The sequence below is a fragment of the Typopeltis vanoorti genome, chromosome 7 (assembly GCF_054136105.1).
Source record: "Typopeltis vanoorti isolate ZY-2024b chromosome 7, IOZ_Tvanoo_1.0, whole genome shotgun sequence".
NCBI classification, from domain to species: Eukaryota; Metazoa; Arthropoda; class Arachnida; order Uropygi; family Thelyphonidae; genus Typopeltis; species Typopeltis vanoorti.
Window position 1 is genome coordinate 15,803,959 of NC_143555.1, and position 23,877 is coordinate 15,827,835.

The 23,877-nt window shown below is 36.8% G+C and overlaps 1 protein-coding gene across 3 annotated transcripts in view; it reads right to left on the reverse strand.

Annotated features, from left to right (window-relative positions):
- Positions 1-23,877, reverse strand: part of LOC150104510 (axotactin-like) — a 145,176-nt gene that overhangs the window by 59,343 nt on the left and 61,956 nt on the right. For all 3 annotated transcript variants that reach the window (XM_090395685.1, XM_090395686.1, XM_090395687.1), the window contains 5 exons: positions 22,511-22,651; positions 21,053-21,203; positions 18,788-18,861; positions 13,450-13,544; positions 4,562-4,706 (listed from right to left, as the gene is read on the reverse strand). In XM_090395685.1, coding sequence (XP_090251811.1) covers positions 4,562-4,706; positions 13,450-13,544; positions 18,788-18,861; positions 21,053-21,203; positions 22,511-22,651 — 606 coding nt within the window. The remainder of the gene's footprint in view (positions 1-4,561; positions 4,707-13,449; positions 13,545-18,787; positions 18,862-21,052; positions 21,204-22,510; positions 22,652-23,877) is intronic.

Genomic DNA, 23,877 nt, shown 5'->3' on the forward strand with positions numbered 1-23,877 from the left:
TTCAATAGACTGGAAATTTGGACAAATGAAACTGGCTATCAGTTTAATGTTAGTAAGTGCAAATTATGAACTTTGGTGTGTTGAGATTTCCAGTGGCATGTTATATTAGCGGGTATGGGCATACCCAAGGTAAAATACTTTCTACATATATACTGTATATATATATATATATATATATATATATATATATATATATATATATATATATACACACACACACACACACACACACACACACACACACACACACACACACACACACACACACACACACACACACAAATATCCTGCTGTGAGTCTTAATACTAATATTTATACAGGGTGGTTTAAAATTACGTACAAACTTTGAGGACAAATAGAGAACATGGAAATCAAGTTTTTAGACTATTTATTAATTTTTCCCCACCTTTTCAAAAAATGTAAATCTGTTGCATTAGGATATAAAGCATATTTCAAATTATACATGAGCGTATGTGCATATATATACAGGGTGGTTCAGAATTCCACGTACAAACTTTGAGGGGAGGTAGAGAACATCAAAATCAACCATATTCACATAGGAATGCATGACCGGAAATGCCACCGGAAGGTACTAACAGGAAAAGAAAGATACAGAAATAACACAAGGCAGTAAGTAGTGTAAATAAAACTTTATTAGGCGTAACTGAACAGTTCAATAGTAGTTAGATACATAATTTGAATGGACTTGGTGTGCGGAGACTGGAAAAAGTGTTGCTGAATGAAGTGAAAATGGATGTGTAGAACCAGGGAAACTAGAACTACCAAGGAGGGGGGGAAGTGGATATCCAAACATCAGTGAGACAGTTGATTGTAAAAATGTATATAATGTACCTGAGCCAGCAATAAGGACAAAAAATGGGAATGGGATATTTAGAATAACGCATCAAGATAGGGGTGGGACAAAGGGAACACTGCAATTCATGTATACTAATGCCAGGAGTATTAGGAACAAGAAGGAAGAATTTTTGGCCTTGATTGGCTCTTCCTGGCCACAGGTTATTGGCATTAGTGAAACATGGCTGACGGAAGATAATATAGTTAGTGGGATAGAATGTGTAGGTTATAGTATGTTTAGGAGGGACAGAGAGAATAAAATTGGGGGAGGGGTGTTATTGATGATAGCTGATGAACTGCAGCCAAGGAGAATTGAAGTATTGCAGGATAGTGAAAGGAGCTCATTTGAGGCTATTTGGTGTGAGATTGATACTGGCAGAATAAAATATACACGTGGGTGCTGCTATAGACCAGGTGATGGAATAGATGGTGGAGATGGTATGCATAAACAAATTGATGAAATGAGTGGAAGGAGGGTAATTATTATGGGGGATTTCAACTATGGTAACATTGATTGGAAGGAGGAGAGGACACATGTGAGGAAGGAAATGGATTTTATTCAATTATTAAGGGATAACTATCTGAAACAGCATGTAATTGAAAATACTAGGGGTGTGAGAGTGCTTGACCTGGTAATAGCATCTGAGAATTTGACTGTAATGAATATGACCATGTTGCCACCTATTGGTGAGAGTGATCATAAGGTCTTGACCTGGGAGGTGGCTAAGGGTGTGAAATTTGTGATTAAGACAGGGTATATGTGGAATTACCGTGCTGGCAAGTATGACAAGCTTAGGAGATTGCTTGGATCAGTGCCATGGCATGTACAACTGCAAGGGCTGGACGTCGATAGAGCATGGGAAGTGATCAAAGAGCATTTACAGGAGGTTATGGCTGATTGTATACCTAAGGTCCGAATAGTGAAACAAGGAGGGGTTAAATGGATGAATAACACCATTAAGCTTGAGCTGCAAAAAAAGAAACAACTATGGAGGGAATTTAAAGAAAGGGGTGACCTGCAGACACACGAATGGTATAAAGTACAGGCTAGAAGGGTAACGAGTGTGGTAAAAACAGCAAAAGCCGATTATGAAAGGAAACTAGCTATGCAAGCAAAAGAGAATCCCAAACAGTTCTTTCAATATGCTGCAAGCAAGAAAAAAACTGTACATGGCAAAATGATTTTAAGGAATGACGATGGTAAAGAGTTCACTGAACCAGTCGATATAGTGGAGTTACTGAGCGCGCACTTTGCAAAAGTATATCATCCAGGTGGTGACGTTGAAAAAATGAAGGAACCATTAGTTTATATGGGAATTGAGGTTAATGAAGTGGAGGTGAATAGTCTATTACAGAACCTTAATGTGAATACATCTGTGGGATTGGATGGTATACCGGCACGGGTCTTGCATGAAGCGGCTAATGAATTATCAGTGCCCTGAGTCTCAGGTCTGGCTTAGTCCCGAAGGCGTGGAAAGAGGGGAAAATAGTTCCACTGCATAAAGGAGGATCCAAGACTATGGTTGCAAATTACCGACCGATCAGCATATCAGGAGTCGTTGTCAAGGTCTTGGAGAAAGTAGTCAAGGGAAAAATACAGGAATGGATTGATGAAAATGAGATACTGTACAGAAGACAGCATGGCTTTGTGAAGGGTAGATCATGCCTCAGTAACTTGCTCAAGTTTTATAACAAGGTGACGGCTGAACTGGATAAGGGAAATGGGTTTACAGTGATACTGCTGGACCTGGCAAAGGCGTTTGACAGGATACCACATGGAATTCTAATCCGTAAACTACAACATATGGGAATGGATATAGGGTTGGTGATATGGATAGCTGGGTGGTTGATGGAGAGATATCAAAGAGTAGTTTATTCAGGAGTAGAGTCCAAAAAACGGCCTGTGACTAGTGGTGTGCCACAGGGTTCTGTTCTTGGACCACTGCTGTTTAATCTGTTCATTAATGATATAGGGAATGGTCTAAGTGGGACAGTTCATTTGTTCGCTGATGATGCAAAGTTGGGGAGGGCGATAGTGAATGCAGAAGATGTCAAAGTCTTGCAAGATGACTTAGATAGATTGGAGTTCTGGACTAAGGAGAATGGATGTCAATTTAATGTGACAAAATGTAAGGTTATGCATTTCGGAGTGAAAAGATTAGCAGCAGTATACCACATTGGTGGAACTGTACTCCAAGAGATTGATGAGGCCAGGGACTTGGGAGTGTTGGTGGATAGGGAGATGAAGTTTAGGGGGCACATTGCGAAAGTAGCTAAATCAGCTCATCAACTCACTTGGTTGTTGAAAAATACCTTGACGAGCAGAGAAAAACAAGTTATTGTACCTCTGTACCGAGCCCTGATAAGACCTCATCTCGACTACTGTGCCCAGATTTGGTCACCTCGGTTCCTTCTTGATGGGGAGGAGGTTGAGAGGATCCAGAGGCGAGTGACTAAGATGATAGCAGGTCTATGGAATGAACCATATGAGAACAGGTTGAAGATTTGTGGGTTGCAGAAACTAGTTGATAGGCGAAAAAGGGGAGATATGATTGAGACATTCAAATTGCTAAAAGGATTCTATAGGATTAATTCAGATGATATTTTTGAGATCAGGACTGGTGGTGGGAGAACTAGGGGACACCCATGGAAGCTGGGCAAGAGCGTGGTTAGCAGGGGTGTTAGAGCTGGGTTCTTTACTTTTAGAGTGGTAAATGAGTGGAATAAGCTGCCAGAGTCTGTTGTGGGTGCTATAACAGTGAGCGAGTTCAAGGCAAGGTATGATAGATACTGTGAGAATGTTGAACAGCTGTGTGAACATGATGTTTAGGGCCTCCCTCGATGAGTCTAAGGACTCCTGGAGTAGCCCGTGGTAATAATAATAATAATAATAATGATAATAATAATATAGTAAACGACGTGCATGTCCGCCATCTCAGCGTTCGTAAAACGACGCGTGTTCTTCGTACGACGTCACAAGCTTGACTGAGGAAGCCCCAATTGCTCACCTGGAGCACTGGCGAAAAGCGCCGCCTATCACTTTCGGGTGCCATTTCCGGTCATGCTTTCCTATGTGAATATGGTTGATTTTGATGTTCTCTACCTCCCCTCAAAGTCTGTACGTGGAATTCTGAACCGCCCTGTATATATATGCACATACGCTTATGTATAATTTGAAATGTGCTTTATATCCTAATGCAACAGATTTACATTTTTTGAAAAAGTGGGGAAAAATTAATAAAAAATAGTCTAAAAACTGCATGACTTCATCCATCTGATGGTGCAATCACGTAACACGGTACTTAACAAATGACGAAACGCTACGTACATGATAAAACAGAAATTTCAAGGGGGGGGGGGGGAATGAAAACGCCAAACGTCACACAATATATATATATAAAATAAAACAGCAATTGGAAGAACAACTGGACATTGTTTCCATTGATCGCAAAAGACACGGGTACGATTCTTGTTGTTACAAGAGAAATCTTTATATGAAAATTTTCAATTGAACTCGAGTCAGCCGATCTCATACGGCGGTAGTAGGTGTTTCTTATTCGGGAAACTCAGTTTACACGCAATTTACAGACAAAAAAATATTCTTTGTTGGGGTATATATATAATTTGCAGTATAAATATAATACAATATGCAGTATAATTACTATATGGAATAATCAGTACAATATTAATAAATTGCACAACTTACTAGAAATGCATCCACGAAAGTATTTATAATCACTGAAACGCGGATCATCTGTATTACCGGCTCCAACTGTGATTAAATTCGATGAGCTAACACCAGCTGCCGTTTGAGGGAGTTGCATCAATGGGACGAATTCTTTGCCGTCCACCTAAATTCAAATAAAGTTCGGTTTCAATAATTTTTGAGATTTTACTTTTCAGCTGTTTATATGACTAATTTAATTTACTAGTTATCAACAAGCTGATGTAACAAAAACGTTTAGCTATAGGCCAATGTACTGATCTGCCAAAAAAAGCAGACGACTTAATAGTCGTCTGCTTAAGCGTCACTGTCTGAATACAATATTCATGCTATATAATTTACAAAATAAGAACTCAATGATATTAATATTTACTGAAAAACCTTAAGCATTTTAATAATTTTATTATATAAATTACAAATCTAATTTATTTTACAAGAGAAGCATATATTTACTATTATTATGGCAAGGCAGGTTTTTTTGGAAAGACACGATGCGTTAATCTTATATATGTTTGCTAGAGGGCTCCTTCCCTCGTATAATTAGCTTTCTACAGTCCTGGTACTGTCTCTTTACTCACCATGAGGAAACCAAGTGATCTGAAACAGGGAAAAATAGTCCCACAAAATTTTCATTGTTTACTAATGTGCTCAAATCAAAAATTCGTGCACATAAAAGTAAAGAAATTATCTAACGAAGTCTTCTTATACAATGATATACTACTTCGCTTCGCAGCAAACAGTGCAGTGTGTAGTCTTCACGACTCTTGCAATATACTGCTGAGCTTCAAGATTTGAACGTTGTCGACACATCTTATTGACAGTAACCAATATAGATTCTCATCCTCCTCTTGGAGCAAAGTCCCACCAATACAGCACGGCATTACCTTTTTTTTTTAGAATGGATGAGTAGCTTTTTTTTTTTTTTAAGAACTAGGCAATTAACAGCGGTCGTCTGGGCCGTCGCGTTATAGGGGGACGCCCTTACACTACCGACTTTTTTTTCTTTTTTTTTTTTTTTTTTACATGCAGCGCGCATTAGTCAGTTAGGACGTGAGGCGCGCACGTATACCCAGCTTAACCCTCTATTACCAAGTGACATTTGGCCATTGTTTGTAAATCATCGAATAGTTGATTGCTAAACACAGTGAATTTGTAGTTAATTCACACTGAGGTAAGTAGATTCAAAATTTAACCTAAGGTTTTACAAATCAAAGAAAAATGTTTGCATTTCTTTAACTATTTATTTTTATTTTTTGTCATACCAAAATTTTTGGTCAATAGATTTTTTTTATTTCAGAATGGAACTGAATTATAAATAACTACTCTAATTTTCAACTGGTTTGAAAGTTTTTGCTGACAGTATTCAATATCTCTTGCTTCATTTTACCGTTTGATAAAAGAAGGAAGCCAATAATATTGTTGTATCCGCCGAAGCCGATACTTCAAATTCCGGACTATTTCTTTGCAGTCTACAATCATTTGTTCAGGCTGTATGTTGACATCAGTCAAAGTTGTAGAAATTCTATTCAGTATTTTCCCCATATAAAAACCGCTTGCATGTATGCAACAAGAAAGTTCAGTATAGTTTTTTTTTTTCCTTAAAAAATCCAAATATGACGACTTTTACTGCTGCTGGAAAAATCTAATGCCTTAGGAATACTAGACAATAATCTTCTCAGCTGGAGGTAAAGGCTGAAAGCTTAGATTACTCTCAATGCTACTGAGAAAGACCACTTCTTCAGAAGTCACACTAAAGAGCCTCAAGCAGTAGTGTATAATACATCAGCATGTCTTGTTTTGTTTTAAGTTATATCCTAAATAGTAATACTAATATTTCTTTTACAGTCTGATATAATTCTATTGTATCAGACTGTTCATCCTTATTCTCCTGCTGATGTTTGAAATAATTTATTTTCAAAACCGTTCACAAAACAATTACAAACGTAAATCGCTTGCAGAGCATACTCATACATTTAGTGTAAAATTGTAGTAACAGTATAGCTACTTCTAAGTATAACTAATTTTCCATCTATCTAAACAACCGGTAAATGTCTTTTTTAAATATGCGGTGATTTCTTCTTTGTATACTAAAAGAAAATGCCAGATAATAAGAATAATAAAAAGAAGAAAATACCAGATAATAAGAATAATAAAAAGAAGAAAATACTACGTATTTTCTTTTTCGTTGAGTGAGGATTTCAGAATGAACTGTAATTTTCAATATGTTTTCTGTGTTTTTTTTGAACGCTATTTTCTTGCTATTTTTGGCAACTATATAAAGTACATCGGAAATAATGAGAATGACTTACTGTAGAATTTCCTAATGGAGGAAACTCCAGGTTTGGTTTCCTCCATTAGGAAATTCCAAGTCGATTTTGGCTGTTTGCAAATTACATACACATATTCATTTTGGAAGATGTGTTACAGAAAATATTGTGGAATTTATTTTCGTCCTAATTTTCCGGCTTGTGTTAAACAATTGTTATAAAATATTCTGGGAAAAAAATGCTATTAAGCAATATTTATTGCAATAAAAAAAAAGGTTTGCACGTTACTTTTTATTTGACCGTGTACTACTACGATGTATAGAAATGTGCATGTCACGTTGTTATGCTTATATATTGAGGTCTACTGCTGCTATTTGAGAACAGCTCCTCCTGCTTTCATGAACAAGATATGGTAAATTGCATTACATTCTTAATTTCAAGGCTAATTTTAAAATATCGCAAAATTATATTCAGTAGTATTTCAAATGATCTCGCAGTTAAAAAACGAAACAAATTGTTATTGTTATTTGTAAAGTGCTCATTTCAATAATAATAATAATATATATAAATTTCACTTCTCATCCATGTTCTTTAAACAGAAAGCATGCATCATATCCAGATTTTGCTGGATGTATATAGACGACCTGGCCGATTGGAAGGTTAATATATGTATTTTTCAAAGCAGACATATTTTATACAAAAATATGTTTTAATTTTTTTTTAACCTTTAACTTTTAAGTACGTTTAAAAAAATAATAATACGGGGCGCTCAACTTAAAATTGCATCGGGGCGCCAGATCCCCTAGAGCCGGCACTGACTACACATCATACTATGAATTCTTCAACAACCGGGACTCCAAGAATGATCAACACAAATGCATCGCTTGTGGTGTCCATCCGCCCAATTTTCATAAGGTCCCGGCGCAAAAGCGTATAAGAACATGGCAGCTGCATCGACTACTAAAGCCAAATTCCGAGAAACAAAAACTGCTGCGTGCGTCATATGTGAGATAAGTTGAGAAATTTTGGTAATTGTTATATATTTTTTTACTGGAAATTTCACTTCGTTGATATTTAAAAATAATATCAATTTATTTTTTTGTTTTATTTATCAATTTAATCTTTAATTACGTGTTACTAGTTAATTAGTTGGTACTTTAATTTGTTTCGAATTTGAATGATTTTTATATTCAAAATAGTGAATTTTTGTCGCTAAAATTTTTTTTACATTTTTTTTTTTTTTTTTAGGAAATTCGACACTCCTTTTATTTTAAAATTATGGGCATCCCTTGCATAGTTAGACGCGTCAAAATACTTGTGGTATTTAACTTTTAAATAGGCCACATTTGTCTTTGCATTATGCCCTTAAAAATTAAAAATAAGTACGAAATATCTGTTGTGCTAATCCTAGTGAAAGGCGCAAATCTTTCTCAAGATTGTCTCCATTTCAAGAGATGTACAATAATAATAATAATAATGAAGGGGATACAAATCCTTTGATGTTTGGCTTTCTTTCTATGTTATAATATACAGATGTATTAATAGATGAAAATGGGATACTGTATGGAGGACAGCATACTTTTGTGAAGAGTGGATCATGCCTCAGTAACTTGCTCACGTTTTTTAATACAGTGACGGCTGAACTGGATAAGTGCAATGGATTTACAGTGACACTGCTGGACTTTGCTAAGGCCTTTGACAGGATACCACATGGAATTCTAATCAGTAAACTGCAGCATATGGGGATGGATATAGGGTTGGTGAGATGGGTAGGAGGGTGGTTGACGGAGAGATATCAGAGAGTAGTTTGTTCAGGAGTAGAGTTCAAAAGACGGCCTGTGACTAGTGGTGTGCTGCAGGGTTCTGTTCTTGGACCACTGCTATTTAATTTGTTCATTAATGATATGGGAAAGGATCTGAGAGGAACTGTTCATTTATTTGCTGAAGATACAAAGTTGGGTAGAGCAATTGTGAATGCATATGATGTCAAAATTTTGCAGGATGATTTGAATAGATTGGAAGTCTGGGCTAATGAGGATGGATGTCAGTTTAATGCAGCAAAGTGTAAGGTTACACATTTTGGGGTGAAAAAAATAGCAGTAGTATATCACATTGGTGGAACTGTACTCCAGGAGGTTGACGAGGCCAGAGATTTGGGTGTGTTGGTGGATAGGGAGTTAAAGTTTAGGGGGCACATAGCAAAAGTGGCTAAATCAGCTCACTTGGTTACTGAAGAATACTTTGACGAGCAGAGATAAGCAGGTTATTGTTCCTCTTTATCGAGCCCCCATCTTGGCTACTGTGCCCAGATATGGGCCCCTGGGTTTCTTCTTGATGGGGAGGAGGTAGAGAGGATCCAGAGGCGAGTGACCAAGATGATAGCTGGTCTATGGAATTAACCTTACAAGAATAGGTTGACGATCTGTGGGTTACAGAAATTGGTTGATAGGCGGAAAAGGGGTGATATGATTGAGACATTCAAATTACTTAAGAGTTTTTACAAGATTAATTCAGAGGAAATTTTTCAGAAGAGGTCTGGTGATTGGAGAACTAGGGGATATCCATAGAAACTGAGCAAGAGTGTAGTTAGCAAGGGTGTTAGATCTAAGTTTTTTTACTTGGAGAGTGGTGAATAAGTAGAATAAGCTTCCAGAGTTTGTTGTGAGTGCCATGACTGTAAATGAGTTCAAGGCAAAATATGATAGATACTGTGCAAATGCCGAATAGTTATTATTGTTATTAAGTCCTTAGACTTATCGAGGAGGCCATAAACATCATATCAAGAACAACTATTAAGGCCTCCTCGATAAGTCTAAGGACTCCTTGGAGTTTCCCTTAATAATAATATTTTTCAGGTGCGACAACAGAGGTCTACAGACTACTGTCAACAGACCTAGGCATTTTCTCATCTGACAATATTCATAATAATAATATAATATTCAGTGGAGATAAAAAAAGTTCATTTCTATTCTTTACTCAAAATAACTACACATATTTCATGCGACTTCCTTGCATCTGACGGTTATGGAGATTTACATGATGAAACTGCTTATTATCAATTCAAAACTCTTCCAAATGCACAAATGTGCTAGAAATGTAAAGATCGAATACTGTATTAACGTTACATGTGGCCAGGATATGGAAGATACATTCGCCGAGAATTTTTTTTTTCTTTTGAAATTCTTAAATAAATAATAATCTTATAGTACACACAAAACAATCATAAAATTTAGATCAATTCCCCAATCATGCAGGAACTTCACCCGGACTAATTCGAAGGAGGGCGTAATGTAGTTGAATGTTAACCTTCCCTCCACCAATACGGACATGAAACCATCCTGCTTATCAACTGCTTTGATATGTCAGCTATAGTGCCAGAAGGTTCTGTGTCTAATCACAGTACCAACATGTGATATAAAATCTGCCTTACTAATACATCAACACAAAAACTTTGGGATTGAACTGGTCAAGTTTGAATCTGCAAATGTTCTTTTTATGTTCTCGCGTACTATTTTATTAGACCCAGAACGAACATTACCTGTGTTGCCGATCTCTCAGTAAACAAGGGAGTACCAGGAAAAAGTTTATATTGTTATTATTATATGGCACTTCCAGGGAGTCCAAAGACTTATCATGCGAGGACACTCTACTCCACTATACACAACTCACGATCTCCCCTACTTACACCACCAGAAATAATATTTTAGTCTGTAAATTGCGCTTGTTCTCATGATTGATTTGCCTGTACCGGGATGAAAAACCCAAGTTTCCAGGGAGAAATAAATCCTGTTGCTTCTGTATAAGATCGACTAAACTCACCTTAATTGAAAAGTCCACAAAGACTCCCCTGGTCACGACGAGAATCGAACTCAAGTGTTTTCCAATCGAAGGCCGGATGTCCCGTTGTTAAATATTATATCTCGTACACAACTCATTTCTTATTGCGTCTGCAAACTGTCTTTCGCAAGTCATTTTCCAGATGTCTTTTCACTTTCTATAACTAATTTGTCATCTTATTTGAGGAAAACAAAATGCCCACGCAGCAGACAGATCACGATGCCTACTTGTTTATATTATATACAGGGTGTTCGGGATAAATTTGACAGTTTCGTAAGGAAAAAGAAAATTTTCTTTGTATCTATTAAATTTAATGAATTGACAAAAAAACATTACAGGCAGAGTTAATTACAATACTATCAACAAGATTTACTCAAAATAACCACCATTAGCATCGATCACAGCTTCAATTCTGCTTCGGAACCTCGAACAAGCTGATGCTACAGTCTCCCTGGGAAGGGCCGCAAAAACTGTTTTAATTTTATCCATTAACTGGGCTTTTGTATTACTGGAAGTGCGATTGGTGTCTTTTTCAACTGCGCCCCATACAAAATAATCCATGGGGTTAAGGTCTGGGGAGTTTGGAGGCCAAACATTTGGACTGGTGAAGTCGTAGAAATTTTCAGACAACCATTTTTGACTTTTCCCAGAGGTGTGGCAAGGGGCCGAATCCTGCTGCCATACATACGGCCTACCATTGGCTACCCTTGTTATCCAGGGCTTGACTACAGTTAGCAACTCCACGAACAAAGCCCGAATTCCAATGCCAGGGTTCTTCAACACCTGTTCCTGCAGATTTGCGAGGAATTCTGCTGTACGAACGCAATCAGATCGTCTGCTAGGGATCTTTCTTCTTGCTACATCCTCGTAGTCACCATTGCAAGTCTCTAGTTCATGCCTGATTGTTTTTACTGTATTCAGGGAGCATTGGGCAGCAGTCGTAATATCCTTATTTTGATGGCGGGCACGAATCATCATGATACAAGTTATTCTCTTCCATGATTCAGGTGGGTTCCAGCTATCCATCCTTTCTGACATCTTGTATATGAATGAAGAAGGGTCCAAACTTTTAAATGAAGAGAAGTGTGTGTTAATACATGTAACTTACGGAAAAATATAATTAATTATAAATATGTCAAATTTATCCCGAACACCCTGTATATAAATGGCTCCCACCCAAGAGAGGTTTATTTGTAAACCGATACAACATGGGCAGATATGGATTTTTTTTCCCCATTTTTATTGAATTTATGTAATTTTTGTATTTTTTTACTTATTTATTTTTTACACAGTGACGGAGGAGATGACAGAAGAAGTGCTTTGAACAATGTTGTATGCGAATGACATCGTGCTTTGTGCAGAAGCAAGAGAAGTGGCAGATTTAGCTGCGCTACCGAACCTCAAGCCTCCAATAAGTGGGAAGTGGTCTCACATCGGGTAATGAGCTTCATCTCCCACCTAAAGACAATCACAAACACTGGAAAGATTTAGGGGAGTTCTGGTAGAAAGAGGTATCAGGTTGAGTAGAAGTAAGACAGACTATATGTGTTGCAAAGTGGGTGGTAGCCAGGAGACAGATTGGAGCTGGAGGGAAATGTCATCAGGAAGGTTAGGGACTTTAGATACGACAGTGAAGGAGGATCGACAAGCTGAGAAGGAAGCGGGATGCAGGATACAAGCTGTATGGAGGAAATGAAGAGAGAGAGAGAGAGAGAGAGAGATGACTGGATTGCTATGCAAAAAGAGAGTGAGGATCAATCTAAAAGGCAAAATCTACAGCAGGGCAGTAGGAAGACCAACTATGACATATGCTATGGAAACTGTTGCTCTGAGGAAAAATAACATCAGCAGGATGGAGGTAGCAGAGGTGAGAATGCTTAGGTAGATGTGCGGTGTGACCAGAAAGGATCGTCCGAGAAATGACTGTGAGGAGAACGGTGAAAGTTACGAACTTAGGAGCGAAGATACAGGAGTCAAGGTTGAGATGGTTTGATCATGTGACCAGGAGGAAGGACGTGTATGTAGGAAGAAAGGTCATTCAGATGGATGTGTCAGAGAGGAGGAAGCATGGGCGGTTAAAGAAGACATGAAGGAAGCTGGTGGAGGAGGACTTGAGGATGAAGAACTTAGATGTGGTTACAGCCTAAGACAGGAGAATGTGCAGGAGACTCATTAAAAACAGTGACCCTACTTAAGTGGGATAAGCTGCAGAGGAAGAATTGATTTTATATAATTTTTTATTTTTTACTTATTTTTATACAGTTCGGAAGCCCAGCTCTAGAGAACAAACATGCAAGTTTGCTCTCTAGAGCTCGGCTACCGAACCTCAGGCCTCCAATAAGCGGTGGTCTCACCTCGGGCAATGAGCTTCATCTCCCATCTAAAGACAATCACAAACATCCATGCCCACAGCGGGGATTCGAACCCGCAGCCTGTTGGATGTAGAGCGGATAAGCTAACTACATGGCCAATCAGGTCGTCTATTTGAGAAAAACATGGAATCCAATCCAGTACAGAACCAGGAACACTTTTAAGATGCTTTGCATCAGGTGAGTTAGCCAGTCTCATGTGGTTTTAAAGGAATTTTTCTTCCTGGAAACAGAGATTTCCTGTCGTAAAACAGGCAAAGCGACCGACTGGCATAACAATCCTTAGTTGCTATGGCCGTAATTCCAACCATCTAGAACGAGATTAATTAACGAGATTGGGCTGCAAGGCCCAAAATATTAATGGGATCTTTTGTTATGTGGTAGTTAATTCCCTTACCATAAGAGTCGTAGTTCCTTCCTTTCTTGAATAATATAGCCAATGAAGTTGACCTCCTGTATACGTGCTTCCTGTCTTCACAATTTTTCTTACCACTGAAACGAATAAAATGAAAAGCATCGTGAAAACAAAATATCTCATTAATATATTGTACATCAAGTTTAATACTTTTATGCTGGATTCAATCAATAAAATAAATGTGACATACAGTATTTTAGACAAATAATGAAAATTTGTAATATTTATTTATATCGTATATGCATAATTCCAACAAACCGTGATTAAATAACTGAAAGTTAATTGAAAAATCGAAATGAATATTTGCTGTTTGGAAAATGGCAAAGGAAAAATCTCATATCAAATTTATTGTGTTCAAAACAAAATTAATTAGTCTCTTGAATTAAATCTTGATCCCCAATGGACATTAGATGGCGTTGAGACGTTGAAATGCTTATGTAACGAAGTAGAATGCCATCTCGCCATGAGTCCTTGGAGGTATCAATAATAATAATAATAATAATAATAATGTGAAAAGAAATATGACTGCTTGCTTATTCAGACTATCCGTTCAATTCTAAAGACACAGATTTAGTTGGAATGTCACGTGCGGTAACTAAGGCTACGAGACAAATGTATTATGTGTGTAAGACCTCCGTTCAATTAACTAATACGTTAGAAATTTATGATGATGAGAAAATCGTGCTAACCTCTTACAAGACTAACTCACTTTCAATAGAAAACTCAAATATTGTTCACGTCTTGGATGGTATTCAAACCTCATTTATTATTATGCTCTTAGTATTGACCTCTAAGTAGAGACGCTAAGCAGTACCACATCAAGAGTTTTGTGAATGTGGTATCTATGAGATCAGGGATGGATAGTACTCTATTGAGTGATAGATGAAGAACAGAGACCAATGAGACGGAAAAGCGCAGAATTATATTAAATGTATATTCCTGCCATTTCTTGATAAACTTGCAAAACTGGAGAATAAAAAACTGTGTTCCAACACAACTGAAAAACATGAAGTTGCCTAATCGAAAGCCATAATAGAAACCAAACGATCTATGACACTTAGCTTGATACCGCATGATAATAAGAAACAAGCTTGTGAGAAACATTGATAAGTTTAATATTGTTGCATTATTAAGTGAAAATAAAGGAAAGAATGGAGAAAATTGGATTGGATCAGCTGAAGTGATGAAAAGGAGACAAGTTTTAACTCAACTACGAAATAGACGATGATATTCCTAAATATCCAAGATGAGTCCTTGGACTCCTTGCATGTATCACTTAATAATCATATGGATAACTAGAAAAAAATTAGCCGTTTTTTTTTATTTTTTTTTTTCGAGTTAGCTGATCTTTTGACACAAGCAAACTGGGATATTTTTGTTAAAGGCTTTATGCATTTTGTAAAATAAATAGGGGAAAGACATGTAATTTATTGTTTGGACCTTGAATATGTCCAATCCTGTAGTTAATTTCTAATTGTTTTAACCTTTTACTATGCACATGCTTATCTAACTACCAGTAACTTTCTCAGACCAGAAAATACGGAATTAGAAGAACTTGGTCAGTGTGTATGGGAGGCATGTACCTTTATACATATATTATTTATTTTTATGTTTAAATATGTCAGGGACCAAGAGATGGCAGAACTTGCTTGTCGGTCTCTTCATCGGTGGCGGCTTATAATTAGTGATAGTCACGTGCCAGCCATCTCTGATTGGCTACTGGTGGAGACTGAACTGCTCACTCAGTTTCCAAAAGCTAGATAGGATTATATGGCCTCGCCTACTCCCTACAAGGGAATAAAAAGGCGTTACCCTATTATTATTATGTTGAAATTTAGTGATGGAGCATACTTGGCATTTTCCCTGGTGCAAAAGCCTAGCCATATGATTATGGCAGTAGATTCAAATATTACACTCCATTTGTCAGGACAGATTTAATAATTAGAATACTTTTTATAAGAATTCATGATCATGTGGACAAACCCCCATCGTTCTAGATTCTACAACTGATTCAGCCAATCGGGGGAAAAAGGTAAGGTAAGTATTTATAAATGAGTCATGCACATCCTTACCGATATCAGACCTGCTACTGTCCACTTCCACTAAATTAATGAGCGCTTTCAAGACCTACTTTTGATAGGTCCTATAAGCTAGGCAAATGGGTTACCCATATGCTCATTGCCTGTTTTATCTGTCGAATACGTGTATTTATGGAAGATCTGTTTGCTTATTATAAGAAAGGAAAAACTCGAGTAATCAGCAGAAAAATATAATAAGGTTTCTCTACTAAATTTTACTGCAATGTTAAAGTATTGTATATATACTATGTTGACCAAAGTATTTGGACACCTAGTTGTGGTAAAAAAAAAAGCGTTTTGATTACATTTCTAGCATTGAGTGGGACCACCTTTGGCTTGAATGAAATATCAGCAATTGGTTGAAAGCATTTGGGAAATGCATTCAACCAATTTCTCATACGTCGCAACAGGAATATTCTTCCATTCATCGTGCAAACTAACCCCCATTGCTAATGCTGGCCGCTGCGGTCTAGAGCGAATTCGGAGTTCTAATGCATCCCAAAGATGTTCGATGGGGTTGAGGTCTGGAGTCTGAACCGGTCAATCTAACACTTACGTTGTTTAGTGGAAACCAGTCTCGGACACGCAATGCAGTATCGCATGGAGCATTGTCGTGCTGAAACACATGCAAGGGATACTGTCGAATATTACTTCCACTGTCGGAAACATTAAGTGTCCAGGTAGTCATCAGACATCATGGTTTTGAGCATGTCCACCAATGGAACAAGTCCCATAAAACTGAACTCCCATACCATTACCGAGCCCCTCCCCCCCCCACCAACCTTAACAGTTGGAATGAAGCAGTCCTGTCGGAACAGCTCCCTGGTTAATCTCCAGATCCAAACACGACCATCAGATGGAAGTGATGTTATAATTGCCGCAGAAACTCGGAACCCATAGTTTTTGTTCCTAGATACTAAAAAAAGGAAAACGTTCTGTAAACGTTAAAAAGAAATCCCTCATTTTAGGATCTGTTGATTTTTCCTAACTTCCATCTTACATATTTCAAAATCGAATTAGACCTCTGTTCACAACTCTACAAGGCTTGCATATTTTTAATTTTGGACAGCAGATAACGAGATATAGCCGGTCTGTGTGGTATACAGTAATCCCTGGATTAATGCGCCCCCGATTAGTGCGTCATTTGTTTTTCGATACCCAAATTCGATTAGTGTGCCTATATACAGTATATCTTAAAAATAATTGTTACAGATTTTAAAAATTTTCTGTCTATACATTTTTTATGGCTAACTATTTTAAAAAATCGCTCACCAGAATAAAATAATTTAGTTACTGATTTAAAACATTTTACAAAGTTATTTTTAATGGCATACTACACTACTTCCATGTACGCTATGTATACTCTGTTCCAAATTTTTACCAAAATTTATGTCGTCTGCTAATTACATAGCATTTTTCCTGATCATATCTCGTACCTCCTTTGCAATTATTTTCCTTACATTTTTTTTAAAGTATTTTCCCAACCTTTGATCATGAATAAAAGAATTTGTGAGCAAAAAGGTGAAAATGATTCGAAAAGTAATCTCATTGGAAGAAAAACTTGAAATAATAAAGAAAGTGAACAAGGCGCGTTCAGAGCAAAGTTAAGACAAGAACACAAAAATAGGTGAATCAACTATAAGAGCAATTTTAAGCAAAGCTGCTGAATACAATGTACTATAATGATTGAATTAGAGAGACTTCTTTGTACACGGATCGAAGATCGTATCCAAAAAACGGATCCTGCTAAGAACTGACCTTATTAAATCAAAAGCATTAAGTCTCTTTGCAACCTTGAAAGAAAGGGCTATCAATGATGGAAAAGAAGAATTCCACGTTAGTGCTGGGTGGTTTGAAAAATAGTCTACATAATGTTCTAATCACAGGCGAAGCCGCAAGTGCCGATAATGAGGTGGCAGCAAATTATCCAGATATTTGAAAAAAATTGTATAAAAAGGGGCTGTTGTGACCAACAAATATTTAATGTCGATGAAACTGGCCTTTTTAGAAGCGAATGCTTTCCAAAGACTTTTCTGGCTAAATCATAGACATCTCAGCCTGGTTATAAAGTCGCAAAGTCGAATGCAATTACTGCTAGCAATATGCGATCCATTTGGAAGCGCATTCTTCCACATTGTGCAAATGATTTTAGAGGCTTTTCAAATGAATCTAAGTTAATTAAATCTCATTCTGAGAAACTTAGTGATTCCGATCTATTAAATTTAGATGCACAGTGGAAGGATCCTTAAGAATATGAAGAAAATTTAATCACTGAGAAGCACAAAGAGATTTCACAGAAAAATTTAAAATAGTTTTCGTGCAACCAAAACTTTTAAGTAGCAATGCTTAGAGACTGGCCCTTGTGCAGAGAGAAGCAGGAAAATTTGCAGAAGAGGCAGTTGTATGAAAAAAAGAAACAGAATGCCCGCCAAAATAATAGATTTATATAAATAAAAAAATAAATTTGAGGTACGAATTATATTTTTTCCCATAGATTATTATACTCGATTAGTGCGTTTTCGATTAATGCGCCTGTTTTAAAGAACGCAATAGGCGCACTAATCGAGGGATTGCTGTAATGCTTTTCAACTTAAAAAGCAGGCCAGCAACTGATTTTAGTGTAATATGTTACTCTTTATTTTCGGAACAATAGGACTCACTTCATCCTTATTTTGTACATGTGTATTTTTGTGATAAAATTCGGAATCAGTCCAGCCGTGAGCTGAATTCTTGAATAATACTACATGACTAGGGTTGCCAGCTTTTGGTGGGTCCAAAGAGGGACACACTTATCGAATATGAGTCTTCCTCTCCTCTAAATGTATAAAATGAAAAAGCCAAAGTTGAATATGTAATTCTAACCTTATAAAAAATTAAAAGATTGAATACATTGGTAACGGTATTAGTGATTTGATAATATTTGTATTTTATATATATATATATATATATATATATATATATATATATATATTATATATAAGTTGTCCCGCTTAGGTGTAATTCGAGACGCTGAAAATTTTCTTAAAATTCGGGATGTCCCGCCTAATTCGAGACAGGTGGCAACCCTCTACATGACATAGCAGGTGATTACTAATGATTCGTAGTAAGATATACGCTGAACTGAAGAAGTACAAGTTACCATGATTGTGTTACAGTTACTTGGACTTTACAGTTAGAAGAGGGAAAGTGAAATGTGGGACATATATTTCACAAAATGAAACAAACTCATAAGTACCATATACCTCCAGAAAGTCCAGTGTCTTCTTCTATCAGCAAGGTGTCCTCTTGGAGAAGAGCAATTAGAACATACCTAGTACTAAAGAAGAAAGTGATGATAAAAGTTAAATCTGAAGCCTACCAAGTTAAACAGTTTAAATCATAATATAAACATTTACCAATATCCATAACCGAAGTTATTTTTGAGAAAATAACTGTGAAATGAGTTTATTTATTTACCAATTTGAATTGTGAGGGGGCAGAAATAAGGATTACGTAAGTAATATATTTTATTTCCATTCAGGTTTTCAAACATCCATCTATCAATGGTCCAAAAAAAGATTTGGACCATTGATAGACGGATGTTTGAAAAAATAAAGTTGTCACATATGACAATGTTCGAAAAGTCTGTAATTAAAATTTCTTAAGGCAAATCGAATTTTATGAATCGCAAGCAATATAAGTTTTTAAAAATTTAAATTTTAAAATGTAAAAATTAATTTTTAAAAGATAGAAAATAAATTTTTTAAAATTTATATATCAATTCGAAAAAATTAACTTTAAATATTAAAAGTAAACATTTAAACTACATATAAATAAGCTAATCTCTAATAAGCATTTGGATTCTAATATAAAATATATATGCATTCTTTTCAGAAGTAGTTCCTTGAACTTCAATAAAAATTTGTCATATTTCCAAAGTATATAATGCAATGCGCTCACTAATCATTGTAAGTTACTTAGTAAACTGCTCCATAATAAATACTGTGGGTATGCCAACCTGGTTGGCTGAGGAGATGGCGCTTCTTCCCTCCAACCAAGAGATAATAGGTTCGAATCTATCAGGGCATTTGTAAATGTGCTTCTCGCCCGTTTTTCGTAGCCCAAAACATAAACTGGCTGGGGAGCCCACGTAATTAATAAATATATCCCACCAGCCTTAGCTGCTTCATCATAGTTCAAAACAATCTAAGTTTCGTCAGATTTGCTAGCGGTGATATACTATCACGAACGTCTGTTCCACCACATTCTGATGATTCCCAGTGGGGATGAGATTCGAGAAGGCAATCATTTAGGCTAAGTCGCTATCGTGCTCATGTAATTATCCTGTTGAAAGTGTCCAAGTATCGGGTAAATTGTTAGTATGAATGGACATTCTTGATCACAAAGATGTTCAGATTGGTCCCACCTTTCAGTTTCTGCTCCTGGTATTATCATGGATATTAAGGCCAGGAAAATATGCCCAGCCTCTTCCTTCACTACCTTCCAATGTTGTGACCAAGCATGATAATTATATGGCATGATGTTGTTCATCAGTCTTGTTAGCATGAAATAAGAGAAATCAAAATTCCTTACTTTAAGCGAACATTTTCCAACCTTTTTTGCTAATGGTGGTGTTCGTTTACCCCCACCTTACCCTTTGTTTTTGAAACAGCAGATACCCCACATTAGTCTTCTACAGTTACATCCAATTTGGGGGCCATTTCCAACGCACCGTCAGTTCATATACACTCCTGTATAATCGCCGGTTATACCGCATAGCTTTCGTCTATTTCCGACCATAAGTCGACTTTTTTTCCACCACCATATTTTTTACTAACAGGTCTGGCCCTTGCTAATCCCCCGTTCGATATCACCTGGGTCATGACCTTTTGTCCATTATTGTACACACTTAAAAGCAGACAGCATAGGAACCACTGTAGTTTGTTTGTAAAAATACGGCAAATGAAACTGAAGTCAAATAAGTGAGTGCAAAGGATTCAATGACCAGCTTGTTGTTATGGAAACGAATGAGAGAGTTATGGGAATTAGTGGAGTTGATGACAGGTTTGAAATGGCATTTGTACTGTGTTATTTCTCAGAGATTATTGTTCAGATGTAGAATGTAAAAATTTATTTTCACTCTAATTATTATCAGAGTGAAAATAAATTTTTTAATATATATATTTTTTTAAATTTTGACTGCTTATAGTCTTCTCCTTCTTACCCTTACTGAGGATAAGGTGGCTAGCCCTATGCGTCCCAGTGTGTGTCCTATGTCTGTAGCTGCATGTGTTCACAAGGCCGGTTTGGCTGCTGGCGAGAGGAAAAACCCCTGATAAACTGGGGAGAAAAAAACCTGCGGTCCACGCCCAAGACCAAACTTGGCTATTGCTTGAAAAGATCCTTAAGCTCCTCACGTCGACGACGGGAATTGAACCCATGCCACTCCTTTCTCAGGCATATGGTTGTGAAGCACATAGCCATTCAGACCTTATAAATAATAAAAAGATTTGATTAAAAATACTTACCTTTTTAAAAATTGCACCAGGAGAAGACTTTGGCCTTCATCACTTGACATGCTTGTAGAAAAAGCTAGCTTGACAGATATTGTTTTATCACTAATGGGGCCATCAAATGAATACTTAATGGCAGTTGCGCCATTGAAATGAGCTCCAATATCTAAGAAGAAAAAAATATATTAAAGACCTTTTACTCATGATATATCTAATTTGAACAATGCCTATAAAAATTAATGATGTATTGGCTATGCAACTAACTTTCGTGCATTCTTGTTAAAGCTTTAATTTATCAAAAAAAAATCAGCTAACACCTTTTATTCCCTTGTAGGGAGTAGGCGAGGCCTTTATACCCTATCTAGCTTTTGGAGACTGAGTGGACAGTTCAATCTCCACCGGTAGCCAATCAGAGATAGTTGGCCCATGTCTATCACTAATTATAGCAGCCACCGATGAGGAGACTGGCAAACAAGTGATGCCATCTCTTGGTACCTAACCCTAACAAGATGTGTTACTGTCTGAAATAATGTGGGTACTACGGTCGATTTTCTTGAGTTTACGGGATTAAAAACCCGAGTTTCCGGGAGGAAAAAATCCGCTTGCCCGTGCCAGAGATCGACTAACTCGGGAATCGGTCGAAGAAAGGCTTAGAAAAAGTTCCTCCAGTCGGGACTAGACTTGAACTTACGTCTGACTTCAAACGACCAAAAGCAAAGGATGCAAGCGCCACTTCCACTGACTAGCTTTAATTTAATAAATAAATAAATCTAAAATATTTAATAAATAAATAAACGAATTCCTTATTTTGGCTGAAAGATTTCAAAACGATTATGATATAGTACGTTCTGCAGTAAACAGAGATCCAGAAAAGAATCTCCAAATCCATAGCAGCTAACATGAAAAGTGTCTAAATCATTGGGATTCGTCAGAGAAGTGTAAAACTGTATGCACTTCATATCCAACTCCCATTGCCGATCATGTGATCATGATCAGTGAATGGTGTTGATTATATTCATTTGTAAGGAAAAGTACAGATCAGAACAATAAACAGGCAAATATTTTCATAAAGATCTATCATGAACTAAACACAGATATATATATATATATATATATATACTGTATATGTTAAAGATACCAAGTAATTTTATAACCTTGGTTTTAATCCTTTTCCCCAAGTAAGCAAACAGATAAGTTTGCACCTGAACGTAGTTCAAGTCTCATGGTAGTGCAACACCAAGGCAACTCGTGATAAAGGTGGAGCAAGCTCTGAGCACTATCCTTGATATTTCCTATAATGTAAAACACATTTCCTAGGAGATGTATGATGTTATATATTATGGGTGGGGGTCACTACCCAGACTGGTTTCAACCTTTTTTGAGGAAAAGATTTAATAAACTTAAAAAACTGCCACACACACACACACACACACACACACACACACACACACACACACACACACACACACACACCTCTTTCGCAAGATGCTCCAGTGTAAGGCGTAACTGTACAGTCACAAGTGGTGTAGTTGGTCCTCCAGTCCTGTAAGCAGATGCCACCATGATTGCAATGCTTCTCATCACAGAGCAGTGCACAGCCAGGTCGAATCTCTCCTGCAAAATAAGAGAAACAAAGCTTAATTTTTTTTGCACACACACGAACGGGGCTGAACAGTTCTGATAAACACCTAGAACAAAAATTATATTAAAGCAACTAATATAACCACAAGAAAGAACATTTTTAATCCCATGTTTCATCAAATTGCAATAATTTGCTATTTCTTTTAGGATATATAAGAAGACATGTCAATTCCTTCATGGTGATTATCACAACTTTTCAGCACACCTTCGTATATCCGACTCGTTCATTAACGATAGCATCATAAATATGCATTCATTAAAGATAAAGCCAGAATTTAGACAGTCGAAGAATCAAGCTGGGTAAGTTTTAATCGAGGAGACAAACGTGACCCGCATTAAATTCTACACTCGTCATTCGACCACTGTTGGTGAACTAAATTATTTTTAAAATAAATAATAAATAAAAAAACTTGAACTTAAAAATCAAAAGAATAAGTTTACATTAAGAGACGCACAATAATTGTAAAAATAGAATCAGAATCACAACTAAATTATAATGACTAAATTATCATGAATAGTACAAAGAATAACAAGGATTTTGTAAGGAAAGATCGTGTATTGATGCTGTATTTTTTATGAAAAAAGTAATTGAGAATTCAACATATTATAATACACTAATTATTATTATTAGGTAACCATCCATGATGCTGGTTGAGTGGGCTGCCCACTCAACCAGCATCATGTATATTATAATGAGCGTTAAAGTTATTTCCACTACCTGCACTCAGGCAATACATTCTACTCACAACTCTCCATGTAAAAGTTCTAATCCTCACGCCCTTCTTTACCACATCTTTATACCACTGTCAGGAATGGCCTCTCGTTCTTCCCATCTGAACATCCACGCTTTTTACAATTCCTTAATGTATTAATCTGACAGAATCTCTTAACTAACTTGAAGGTCTCCATCATATCTCCTCTTTTCCTCATATCCATTAATCTTTGTAATCCACATTCCCTCAAACGTCATTCATAACCAATACTCCAAAGCCCTGATATCACTTTGGTCATTCGTCTTTGGACCCTAACTAGTGTTTCCACATTACAACGAAAACTAAATGACCAATCTGAGCACAATAGTTCCTGTGCAGTCGGAGCAGTGCCTTTATATAGAGATACTACCACCACCTCCTGATCCCTACATGTCAATGTACTTTTTATCATAACAGCACTACGATGTGACCTCGGAATTTCAGTCA